General features: G+C 36.2%; 1 protein-coding gene across 1 annotated transcript; it reads right to left on the bottom strand.

Annotated features, from left to right (window-relative positions):
* Positions 1-1,046: 1,046 nt before the first annotated feature.
* Positions 1,047-1,838, bottom strand: LOC127136979 (lectin 7-like). The gene has a single exon (XM_051063479.1). The coding sequence runs from the start codon at positions 1,836-1,838 to the stop codon at positions 1,047-1,049; it is 792 nt and encodes a 263-aa protein (XP_050919436.1).
* Positions 1,839-12,900: the final 11,062 nt, after the last annotated feature.

The raw sequence follows: 12,900 nt of genomic DNA on the forward strand, positions 1-12,900 counted from the left end.
GTTATAGTTGTGCCGATCTAACCATAATTGGAAGTGACATGATGAAAGCAGCATCCTAAACCATACCAATGGTTTCCATTTCCATAAATCTTGTTAGAATAAACCTTTTGTTTTATGTTTGTTAAGAAGTGTGGTTGGGCCTAACTCAACCCTACAAAACCGGTTGGTAGAGTGAGGACTGCCCCCACTTACAAACACATGTTCATACCATATATTGTCCGATGTGGGACTCTTAACACACCCCCTCACGCCCAGGACTGGACATCTGGAGCGTGGAAATAAATGGTGGGTGGCCCGATAGCGGAAACCATAGTAGGTGGCCCACCGGATCTTAAACGAGGCTCTGATACCATGTTAAGAATGTGTGGTTTGACCTAACTCAACCCTACAAAACCGGTTGGTAGAGTGAGGACTGCCCCCACTTACAAACACATGTTCATACCATATATTGTCCGATGTGGGACTCTTAACACACCCCCTCACGCCCAGGACTGGACATCTGGAGCGTGGAAATAAATGGTGGGTGGCCTGATAGCGGAAACCATAGTAGGTGGCCCACCGGATCTTAAATGAGGCTCTGATACCATGTTAAGAAGTGTGGTTGGGCCTAACTCAACCCTACAAAACCGGTTGGTAGAGTGAGGACTGCCCCTACTTACAAACACATGTTCATACCATATATTGTCCGATGTGGGACTCTTAACAATGTTCAACCCAGAACCTCATATTTGAACGTCTGAATATTGTGATTATATAAAAAAAAAACTTACATTTAGGCAGCAAAGAGTAAAATCATAAAAGAAGCACCATTTTTATGGGTCAATTCCATAAATATATCTTAACTTAATAGTATTATTTCTTAACAATATAATATTTTATAACAAATCTTTTATTCAACTCTTATATCTTAATATTTAATACCTTGCATTGCACGGTATCTATATATATAACAATAATAAGCACTATATAGTAGTAGTTTAGTACACACAAATCATCAAATCAGAAACATGAAACACAGAAGTCTTGTTCCCTTATAGCCAGCCATATTAGTAGAAGCTTGACATAAAACTCCAAGAAAGAATCTTGTGCAATTCAACTAACTGTCCAGTGGCACCAGAGAATCCAATTCTAACCCATTCAGGCAACACAGTCCTCAAATCAATCAAAAAAGACACACTACTTGAACTTCCACTCACACCATAGCTTCCGGGGTATGTTACAATAACACTTAAATTTTTCGTCACAGGTTCATACTTCACAACAGCAAATCCAGTATAACCATTGGGAACACTTCTAATATTCCACGGTGCTGTTGTTACGGAAGCAATAGAATTCACATCGATGCCAACATGAGAATAATCTGGATCCCAAGGATTCTCACCAAAGGAATCAAATTCAACAGCCACAATTTGATTTTGGTAGGAATTCAAAGCGGTTTCGGAGTCGAATAGTCCAAGGAATCCACCACTTGAATTATTTGGAATGTGGGAATTGAACGGTGCGATGAAGAACGCGATCCCGTCTCCAAAGAGTCCGGGACCGTTTGGTGCAACAACGAAAGAAAAGACTGAAGTGAAGGATGCAAGGTTGCCATTATCTGCGTTCCAGAGACGCACTGGTCCAGTGTAAGAGGCTTTACCAGTGCTGTTTGGGGCGAGACCTGTGAGGTGGACAGAGCCGCTTGAAATGAAGGCATTGCCTTCGAGTTGAAGGATGTTTTGGTATGAATCAAAATCAGAGATTGTGAATGAAGCTGAGTTTACATTTTGAGCAAAAATAAGGTAGGAAATGAGGGTGATGAAAATGATTTGAGTCTTTGATGAGGCATTCATAGCCATGATTCTAAATTAGAAACTTGGTACTGAATATTAATGCTATAGTTTTATGAGATATATGATCAAGATGAACAAATATATACATATATATAGGGAAGGAAACCTAGGAGTTGAAAATACAAAGACAGGCCATTGCCAACTTAAGGAACTTAATTAATATGGAAATCATATTAATTTGAAGAATTCAAATGATATACACAGTACATATGTGTGGATTATTAAAGGAGAGGTGATTAAAACAATGAAATTTTGGTTTTGAATAAAAAGACAGGCAGATGAGTCCTTGTGTTGTTGTGTGTGCAATATAGTCAACCTTAGTTAATGAAATAGTAATAGTAAAACAAAAAATATGAGGGGTAATTCAGTATTTTAGTATTTCACATACGCGACATTATTGTTTGTGTATATAATTGAGTAGTGTGTTTATTAATTAAGTAACGTAACACGTTATACGTAAAAATAATGGAGTAACAATTCTCTGTGTAATCGTTAGTGGAATAGTAATGGAAGTTTGTTAGAGTTTGTTATTCTATCTGGTGAGATCTGAGTGATTTGCACAAAGTTGAAGATGAACGAAAACTGTAATTTGAGTACTAAATTTTCGGTGTTCGATGACAAGAATTAGAATCGATGAATGATTCAGATGTGTGTGTTGTTTGACGCTCAAGATATTCTTGATCTCGTCAACGACGATTCCGTTCCGGTTGCACTATCAAAAATCCAACAGATGCGCAGAGAAATGCTCAGCGTGATCCGAGGAAGAAGGGCTAGAATGTGTTGTTCTACATCCATCAGTGTGTGGATGAGAACGTGTTTGATAAAATTCATGATTCGACGACAGCGAAGGCTGCGTGGGACACACTGGTATGGTGCTACGACGATGATGCATCAGTGAAGAAGGTAAAGCTTCAGTCTCTATGTTAGCAGTATGAGAATCTCAACAAGAAGAACAATGAAAAGGTACCTAACTACATCTCTTTAGGGATTGTCCCTAACAGAGTCAGGAGCTATCTCATTTCAAAAAATATGATCCCGCGAAGCGCATCCCGCACTCACAGATGATTAATAGAGTCAGCGTCGTTCTTTATTTATTCTTAAGGAAAAGGGAAATGACGATAAAACCCTAAGGAGCAAAGCGATAAGATGTTCGTCACAATCAAATTATGTTTCAGGAGTTAGTTATGCGAGGGGAAGTTATTAACACCCCTCGTATCCATTGTACTCAACAGGAATCTTCTCTAGACTCAGGGTTAAGTTTGTTTGCATGTATTTGTTGGTTTTATTTTATTCTTATTCATCAAGATGTTCATTAAAATATTTTTAAAAAGGATGATTTACAACAAGTTATAAATCATTTACGAAGAGGAAGAAAAAAAGTTTTAATTATTGTGCTCAATGGGATTTCAAAACCCCATTCCCACGTACCTTCAGGTGCAAAGAGACACTTAGAGCCTCGTAGTTCGATAAAAAAGATGTATGTTAGTTTATTTTAAATTATGAAACGTTTTTGAATAAGTGTGCAGGGGCACAAAAAGAAATTCGATGAGTTTTGATTGCTTTTAGATTGGTTTGATTTTAAGTAGTTGATTGATGCAACGAACGCTAATCAACGAAATACTTAAGAATATGGTGGATGTGCATCCATCTCCCATTTGCCAAATTATTAGTTTAATTTGATTAAGAAAGATGATGGTGATTATGAACACGTTAAGATAAAAGTTTATTTTTTAATTTTTTGGACTTTAGTGAAATAGAAATATTTTTTATTTTTATTATTTTAAATGAAAAAAGTAATATTTTATATTTTTTTACCTAAGTGTAAAAAGAGATATTTATTGTATTTTTTTCTTTTGTGACAAATTAGATATTAATGAAAAAGGGTGAGAGAAACAAATTTGTATTTACTTTTGGGTTAAATATATGTCACCCCCGTCAATGTAAGAAGTTTTGATTTTACCCCCTATAAGATTATTTTTTTTATTCCCCCCTTACTAAATCCAAATTCCCTCAATAAAGACCCCGCGTCATATTTTCGCTCATATGTCCTATATGGCATTGGGCAACTTGCTGACTGTGTAAATTTCACACATTGCATCAGTTTTTGACTTATCCCTCATAAAATCTAGGGCTCACACATCCAATTCGTGTTTTCCTTATCTTCTTCTTCCATTTGCGTGTACGTTTTTCTTCTTCTTCTTCTTCTCCGTGGTACGAAATTGCTTAGAAGCTAACATGGTTGGAAGCAACACAGTTGGAAGCAGCGGCACACCTTCCATTGGATTTTCATCTTTACCCAGGTGTGGATGCGGTCGTGCAATGAAGATGTGGGTCGTCAACACTGTTCAAAATCATAATAGAAAATTCTGATGATGTCATAACGCATGGGTAAGAAAGTTAATAATGTTGCATATCATAAAATTCAATTTGTGATATTTGTGTGTAAATGTTGTTTGTGTTTGTAGAATGGGAATAAATGTGACATATTTGTGTGGGATGATGAAATTGGACATTGTATGAATGTGAATACTGATATTCCAGCAAGTTTCAAAAACTATGAGATGGCAAATGTGAAGTTAGAACTCAGAGCCAAGAAGTTAGAAAAAGAAAAGATGAAGATTGATGTTCAAAAGAAGAAATATTTCAATTTGAAGATGAGACCTGTCATCTGGTGGTTTATGTTTGCAATGTTGTACAAGTTTATGTAATTTTCATCCTGTTGTAATTTGATGTAGCTTGCTGCATTTTCAAGTTTATGTAGAAAATATATTATTGTATTTTGAAGATTACGTATACAGTGTAAAATGCCTTTGTATTAATAAAATGTTTCATTTAGTCGTCATTCAATAATTATGGTAAAGAATAATGAGATTAATAGTTCATAAGATGATTATAAAATGACACAAAAAGTATGCATTAGTCATTACAAAATGGCACAAAAAAATGTGCATGAGTTATTATAAAATGACACAAGGCATTACAAAAGGACATAATATAAGAACATAAGTCATTACATAAGGACATAAGTGATTACAAAAGGACATATTAAAAGTACATAAAACTACTTCCTTGATTTCTTCTTTGGAGATTTCTTTGTTATCTTCTTTGCATTTTGAGATCCATTGCCTTCTTGTGTCAGAATACCTCATCCCTCTTCTTTTAAATACATTGGTTGATTAGGGTTTGAACCAGGACATATGATTGGTTTTTGAAACCCTTTCAGCTTAATTCTCTCACTTGACCTCTTTATCATTGCTTTACCTTCTTGTTTGACTTTTAATTTGCCTTTCTCGTTGGCATTGGTTGTGTTGACGTCAGTTTCTTGTTTGACTTTAGATTTTCCTTTCTTGTTGGTACTGGTTGTGTTGTTGCCAGTTTCTGTTTGCATAGCTGGATTTGTTGTGTTGATGTTAGTTTCTATTTGCATAGCTGGATTTATTGTGTTGATGTTAGTTTCAGTTTTTGTTCATGCTTTGCTTCCACTTTAGTTTACATTACCTGCATCAGCCTTGACCTTTTTCTGAAACAAGCCAAATTAAAGACAATATCATATTTATCTTTTGATAGAGAAACCAAACAACATGATTAAATAAACAAACAACATACCTTTATTTTCAAGGCATTTGGATTTTGTTTTTTTCTCTTGCATGACTAAATATCGTGTCTAAACTTATCACATTTTGTACACCTATAAGATACACCAGACAATCTTCTTCTAGCACCATCCACACCACACTCCCTAATTCTTAGTTTTCTTGGTCCGCAAGGACCTTTTTAATATAGAGGAGGTAAAAGCTCTTCACTTTGAACTTTGAGCCACATTTCTTGTCCATTTATGGGAATCATAGCAAAATCATAACAAAAGGCATATTTTCCCCTAGAATAACATTCATCAACAAACATTTATGGATTATGTTTCCTAAAACCTAAAGCTGCAACAACATGCCTACAAGGAATGCCTACCAACTCTCAGAAATTACATGTATAAGACCTTTTGGCAATGTCAAATATGAATTCATGTGTGTTATAAGAATGAGTCACCTGAAAATTTTCATCCATAGCCCAAGTTGGAATCTCATGACCACTCATAGCCACCTCATTATCTAATATCTTTCTAGGAATTGGCATAACCTTGTGTGGCCACCTTTCAAGTTTGATGGCAAAAGTAGAACACCTATTATTAAGTACTTTCTAATTCACTCACATATGATTAGTATATGGTTTATCTATAGCTACTAAAATTGTCGCATTAAGAGACTTAACAATATTGTTCAGTAGTACATCATATTTAGGGTAAAAACTAAATGCATGCTTACACCAACATTTTGGAGGTACTCCCATTAGCCATGTCTAAGCCTTGATATCTACTTGCTTCAGTTCATTCATTTTTTGCATCCATCCTTGATAGTAAGTTGCATTGGCAGCTCCCATCCTAAGATCTCTTATTAATGATCCACCTCCAAACTTTTTCTTAAAATTTGCATACAAGTGTCTTAGACACGGTCTATACTCTATTCTTTCAAACATTTATGTAAATACTGCTCCTAAACCCTGTAACAAATATGAAAATCACACACCTTTAAATGCAACTAACAATAGATCATTTAAAACATAATGAGAAGTATGAAAACCACACACCTTTTTCTAATCTTAATAAAGACATATATATTGTCTTGTCCAACGTCTTCCATTAACAACTGTATAAACCACCTCCATCTGTCTTTTGTTTCAGTTTCCACAACACCAAATGCCAATGGAAAGTATTGGTCATTAGGGTCCCTACCCACAATAATTAAAAGTTGACCACCATATTTTGTATTCAAATGACATCCATCAACCCCAGCAAATGGTCTACATCCATTTATGAACCCTTTTTTACAACCATAAAAAAAAGTAAAAAGTCCAAACCTTGGTTGAATTGATGGGTTTGGCCTGTCAACGTTGATCTTCATAATATTCCCAGCATTTACCCTTTGCAACTCAGCATCATATCTCCATAAATTTGCATATTACTTGTCTGCATCTCCTTCAATTATCTTCTTTGCTATCAGTTTTACCTTCCAGGCCCTAGCCACAGTAATTCCCACAGTAATTCCATTATCATTATCAAAAACATCTAGATCAGAGTTGTCTAGCTCATCACTAATATATTTATTATTTTCCCATTCCTTTTTTCTAGAACCAGTTAACATTCCAGGAACTATGGTACCCTCATTAATGGGTAGAGAAACATCAATTCCATCAAATCAATCTGCAATAGCAAGGTTCTTTCATCCTTATTATCATTAAACTCTTCAACTCCTTCATCATCACATCCATCTAACTCTACCATCTCATTCACACACCTAGGACTCTTTACTGTGAATTATATACCAGTGACATCATGCTCCACAAACATTTCCCCATTTACTTCGGCAACACAAAAGTATGTAGCGAAATCGTAAGCATCATCATTATTCATAATCTAGAAAAAAGTCTTCATCTATGTCAAGATTTTGGTCCATATTCTGTATGTCCCTTCTGTGTAACCCCGTTATTCATCAACTTATGAATGTTAACCATTGACCACTTATAAATGAGTTTCCTAGACACTATGATTGAAACACCACCCATATATATCGTATCACCATCATTCAACTTTATAAATTCTCCTTCCCGGTGAAATACAACATTAAACATCTGAAATTACAAATAACATAAACTTTAAACCAAAGTACAGTACGAAAATAGTTAAGAGTGACATTTAAATGAAACTTCAAAACAAACCTGTGACATTTGCGATTCATATGCGTCTTCTTCAGGATGGAGGTCGTCCTTCACTTTGCTCCACCGTAACATTTGTCTTCTCTGATTTCTATTTTGGGTGAAATGAACAATTGTGAGCCATAGGTTGTCATGTGTGTGTGTGTGTGTGTGTGTTGGGGGGGGGGGGGGGGGGGGTAAATAAGAAAACGAATAAATTGTAAGTTCTTTTTTCTTTTAAATAAAATATTAAATACACAATCAGTAAATTACCCAATGCCACGGAGGACATATTTTCAAATTTTGAGCGAAAATGTGATCCCATGATCTTTATTGAGAGAATCTGGATTTGGTAGGGGGGATCACAAAATAAAATCTTATAGGATGTGAAATCAAAACTCGCTACATTGACCGGGGATGACATATATTTAAAATGTTAATAACTAACCAAAATTAATTTAAATAAAAAAATCTAATCATTACAAAATTAACGTTTTGATGTTTTTTTAATATGTAATGGTAAAATATAAAGAAACTAAATAAATGAGAAAGAAATAAAATAAAATAAAATGAATAAAGAAGAAAATAAAACTAGAGGTGCAGATTACATTATGGGTGTTCGCGGTGCGGTTTGGGCGGTCTTTGCGATAAAAATCACCCGAACCGCAAGAGAAAAAAGCATGCGGTTTGGGTTGGTTCGGTTGACTTTTAGAAATAAAACCAAACCAAACCAAACCAAATCAATGCGGTTTGGGTTGGTTCGGTTGGTTCGGTTTTTTATAATATTTTTATTGAGCCATATATACTCCTATAAATAACGACATAACTTTGTGTTTAGTCATTCATACATTACTAAATAACATCAAAATTCATCATATTTAGACAAAAACGTTTCATTCAAAATACAAAAAACCAGATTAGACAAAAGTGGAATAAAAGACAAATATAAATAGTAGCATAAAATAATATCAAAGATATTATAATAAAACATAAAAAAAAACATATGAGATGAGATATTAGAGAAGATGAAAAAAAGAACATAAGACATGGGAGATTGAGAAGAAAAGTGCAATAAAAATGTAATTGGAAGAGAAAATAGATAACAGATAAAAAAGAAAGAATATAATAGATGACTTATTAGAGTAGAATAGGCGAGACCTACATGGAAAAGAAGATGAGAAGAATGTGTGATACTACTATGAGAGATTTAAGAAGGTTGAAATTGAAACTCTAAGTGTGATTAAGAGAAAATTCTTTGTAATTGTAAGGTTAAAGCATACTAGGTTTGAGGTTTGGGTTGGATGTGGGATAAGTGAACTTTGGGTTGTAACATAATGCGGTTTGGTTTGGTTTAGTTCGGTTTGCAAAATACAAACCGCAAACCAAACCAAACCGTGCGGTTTTATTAAAAAATGACCCAAACGAATCCGAACCAAATGCGATTTTTTGCGATTTCGGTTTGGTTTGGTTTGGTTTGCGATTTTCTATTGGGTTGGTTTGGTTTTGAACACCCCTAGATTACATTGAGTGGACTCAGTGAAGGGATGTGGAAAGCAGATTCATTAGGGCTAAGCCCAACACACTAATCTAATTATACAATATATAATATCACACAAAAGTAAATAAGTAAGATAATTAAAAATAGAAAAAAAAAAAAGAAAAAAAATAGAAAACAAGGCCTAACACGTGGGGGAGCATTCAAAATGCTAATCCCAATTTTAAAATAGAAAAGAAAACAATTAACTTACTTAATAACTATGATAATTAAATGGATATTTGTCTTTTTCAAAATAAAACCTAACCAGTAATCATGCGACACGTGTCCTCTTAGGTTAAAACAATAAAAAAGGACAAACAATAGAAAGTATGTGGTATCAGTAACAGAAACAAAAAGAGAATCCTCTCTTTATCGTGCACAACTTTTTTCTTTTTCCCAATTCATTTCTCCACAAGATCTTCGAAGATATATATATATAAATATATATTAATTTATATAAATAATAATATTATGTATATATTTATAAAATACAGAAGATATATATATAAATATATATTAATTTATATTAATAAACACAATATATTTATATTAAAATAATACACAAGACAAATATTATAAAGTTTAATTAAAATGCATTATTAATTTGGGATTTTTTACATATTATGCGGTCCCTGGTACGATCCGCATGAGGGAGGTCTAACTACTCGTCTAGACGGCTCACGTGGTGGTGGTGCTTCCCTATTCCCACCCCTAGTCGTAACGCGTTCCCTTGCCCTTTGCCGTTGTGGTTGGGTCGAAGTCCCTTCAATGCTGTAGGAAAGGCGGGTGCCCTCTACGCCCTCAAAGCTTTGTCTCGGTGGGACAAACTGACTCCTGTTGGGTGCGCCCTTGAAATGTGGCCTTTGGTAGTTGAGGGTTGAATCGGGTTGGCTAAAGAACAATGTCTGTTATGGTGTGTAGTAGTCTTGTTGGTAATCCTCTTGTATACCTGTGTCGGGGCTAAGTGGAGGACTGGAAGAGCCCGGGACATCGTCGTGATGGAAGTGTTGGGATTGGTGTTGGTGGGGGGATTGAGTTTGTGGTAGGTGTTGGGACTGTTGATGGTGGTGGGAATGTTGAGGTTGGTGTTGGTAATCTTCATGATATTGGGGTTGAGTTTGTGGTATGTAGTGTTGATTTGGTTGGGGGGGTGGACATGTGTTGTGGTGGTTGTTGTTGGTAATACGGTGGTGGTGGTTGTTGTTGGTAATACGGTGGTGGTGGTTGTTGTTGGTAATATGGTGGTGGTTGTTGTTGTTGGTAATATTGTGGTGGTTGTTGTTGTTGGGAATATTGTGGTGGTGGTTGTTGTTGGAAATATGGTTGTTGCATTCGGAGATCGTCCAAATAGAACGGGTCAGACACAATCATTTCTGGATTTGTATTTGCTCTATACCAATCCACATATTCCCTTGTCGGCTTCATTTCGTTGGGCGCCATCGGAAATTGTAGAACATAGTGGGCACGCTCTTTCCACATTTTACGGAACTCCTTTGCAAATGCCTTCCAATTTTGGGCATACCATTGGTGGCTGACTTTTTTAAGATGCCAAGGTTCCAAAGACATTGGGGGGCCTGGGATTTCTTGATGCATTCCGAATTGCAGTTTGACACGGTCACTTTGGTGCATCTCCACAGTGGTGAACCGCATGATAGCCGTTTTTGCTATCCAAACAGCTGCATCTTCGGGGTTGGGTTGATGTTCCAATCCCAAATATGGTCTCCAAATAAACTGCAAAGAAAAAAATAAATATGTTATTTATTGAGAATGCTTGATATTAATAAATTAGTTAGAAGATGAATGATTTAGTGGTAAGACATCTTGTGCTCGGAGACGATCCAAGAGTTGACGATAAAATATTATTTTATTTTTCGGGGTAAGACTGTAATCTAGTCCAGTTGTAATGAACCTAAACAAAAAAAGATAAATAATATTATTTACAAATATTTATAGAATAAATATACAAAATGAAATAACATCATAAATTTACCTAGTTGCGTAGGGGAAGGAGTAGTCGTTAGGATTTTCGGAGGCTAGCCTCGGCAATCTCCACCACCCCCATGTTTGGAGCAAAAAATCACATCCAGAAAATGTACAGTGGCCATTTTGTGCATTTTTACACAAAGAGCTATATAGGAAAGCTAATACAGCAGAACCCCAACTATACGTGCTTATTCTATCTATGTCCTCGAGCAAACTCAAGTACATAAAGTTTATGCTATTTCCCGTGCCTTCGGAAAATAGCAAGTTCCCAAATAATAACATAATGTAAAACCTTGTTTTTATTATTTTTTCTTGTTCGGACGAATCCTCAGTCAAAATTATAGCGTCGTGGTAGAATTGGAGGCTCGATAGTTTAATACCCTGGCCCCTTGCTTTCGCAGATCCCTCACCCTCGACTAGATCTACGCCCAACATTTGAACACATAGTTCGTTGGGCTGTTGAACATTTCCAGTCACAGGCTTACCATCTATTCGAAGACCCAAAAGCATGTACACGTCCTCTAGTGTGACGGTACATTCACCAGTTGGTAGGTGAAAAGTGTGTGTCTCTGGTCTCCAACGTTCACACAAAGCAAGAATAAATTTCACATAAATTGTGGCATTTACCACATGCATAACATGACCGAACCCCGCACGCTCTATGTAAGGTACGCACCATGGGTCTGGATAAGCCATAGGGTGTGAACGTTGACGAAATTTCTTGGGATCCTTTAAAAACAAACAATATAAACAATCATTAGTTTGGAGTTTAAAAAAATAAATTATAAACATCCGAAAGAGGCAATGTTCAAGAAAAACTTACGAATTAGGCAATGTTCGCCCTAGTGCCTCTGTGTTCTTGGCCCATGGTAAGAAGAGACATGATTGCAATGTAGAACGTAGGTTTGTTGATGAAAAGTTTCGCCGGTGTTCTCTGAAAAAAAGTGTTAGTGGATGATGAAAACTTTTAAGAATGACCTGCTATTTATAACCGTATTCATGTCTAACGCATGCAAAGTTGGGTGAGAATCTTGCAGGCTAGGTTGAGTTGCATGCATGTCTTCACATAAGACGCGTCTACTGCATGCATCAGTAGGTCAGGATAAGACATGAACTCGCCACTCTAGGTGGCGAATACATTGAAGTCTTGTCTTGTCTGAGAATCTTGCAGGCTAGGTTGAGCTGCATGCATGTAATAATTTTGACACGTCTACTGCATGCATCAGTAGGTCAGGATAAGACATGAACTCGCCACTCTAGGTAGTGAATACATTGAAGTCTTGTCTTGTTTGAGAATCTTGCAGGCTAGGTGGAGCTGGATCACAATTGAATATGTAATCTAGGCATACGTGAGAATCTTACAGGCTAGGTGGATATGACTTTGATGGATAGGCATGCGTGAGAATCTTGCAGGCTAGGTGGATAGGTTAGCATGCATTGGTACAGGTTAGGTTGCACTTGTCTTGTCTAGGGGAAGGCATGGTGGATGTGTTGCATGCAAAAATGTGACACGTATAACGCATGCATCACAATTGAATCCGTGTATCTAGGCATGCGTGAGAATCTTGCAGGCTAGGTGGATATGACTTTGATGGATAGGCATGCGTGAGAATCTTGCAGGCTAGGTGGATAGGTTAGCATGCATTGGTACAGGTTAGGTTGCACTTGTCTTGTCTAGGGGAAGGCTTGGTGGATGTGTTGCATGCAAAAATGTGACACGTCTAACGCATGCATCACAATTGAATCCCTGTATGTAGGCATGCGTGAGTATAAGTATTCACACAGGTATTCACAAAATCTTCACAA

The sequence above is a fragment of the Lathyrus oleraceus genome, chromosome 4 (assembly GCF_024323335.1).
Source record: "Lathyrus oleraceus cultivar Zhongwan6 chromosome 4, CAAS_Psat_ZW6_1.0, whole genome shotgun sequence".
NCBI classification, from domain to species: Eukaryota; Viridiplantae; Streptophyta; class Magnoliopsida; order Fabales; family Fabaceae; genus Lathyrus; species Lathyrus oleraceus.

Excerpts from the sequence above, each read along its gene's own strand:
- LOC127136979 (XM_051063479.1), bottom strand. The coding sequence starts at position 1,838 with ATGGCTATGAATGCCTCATCAAAGACTCAAATCATTTTCATCACCCTC.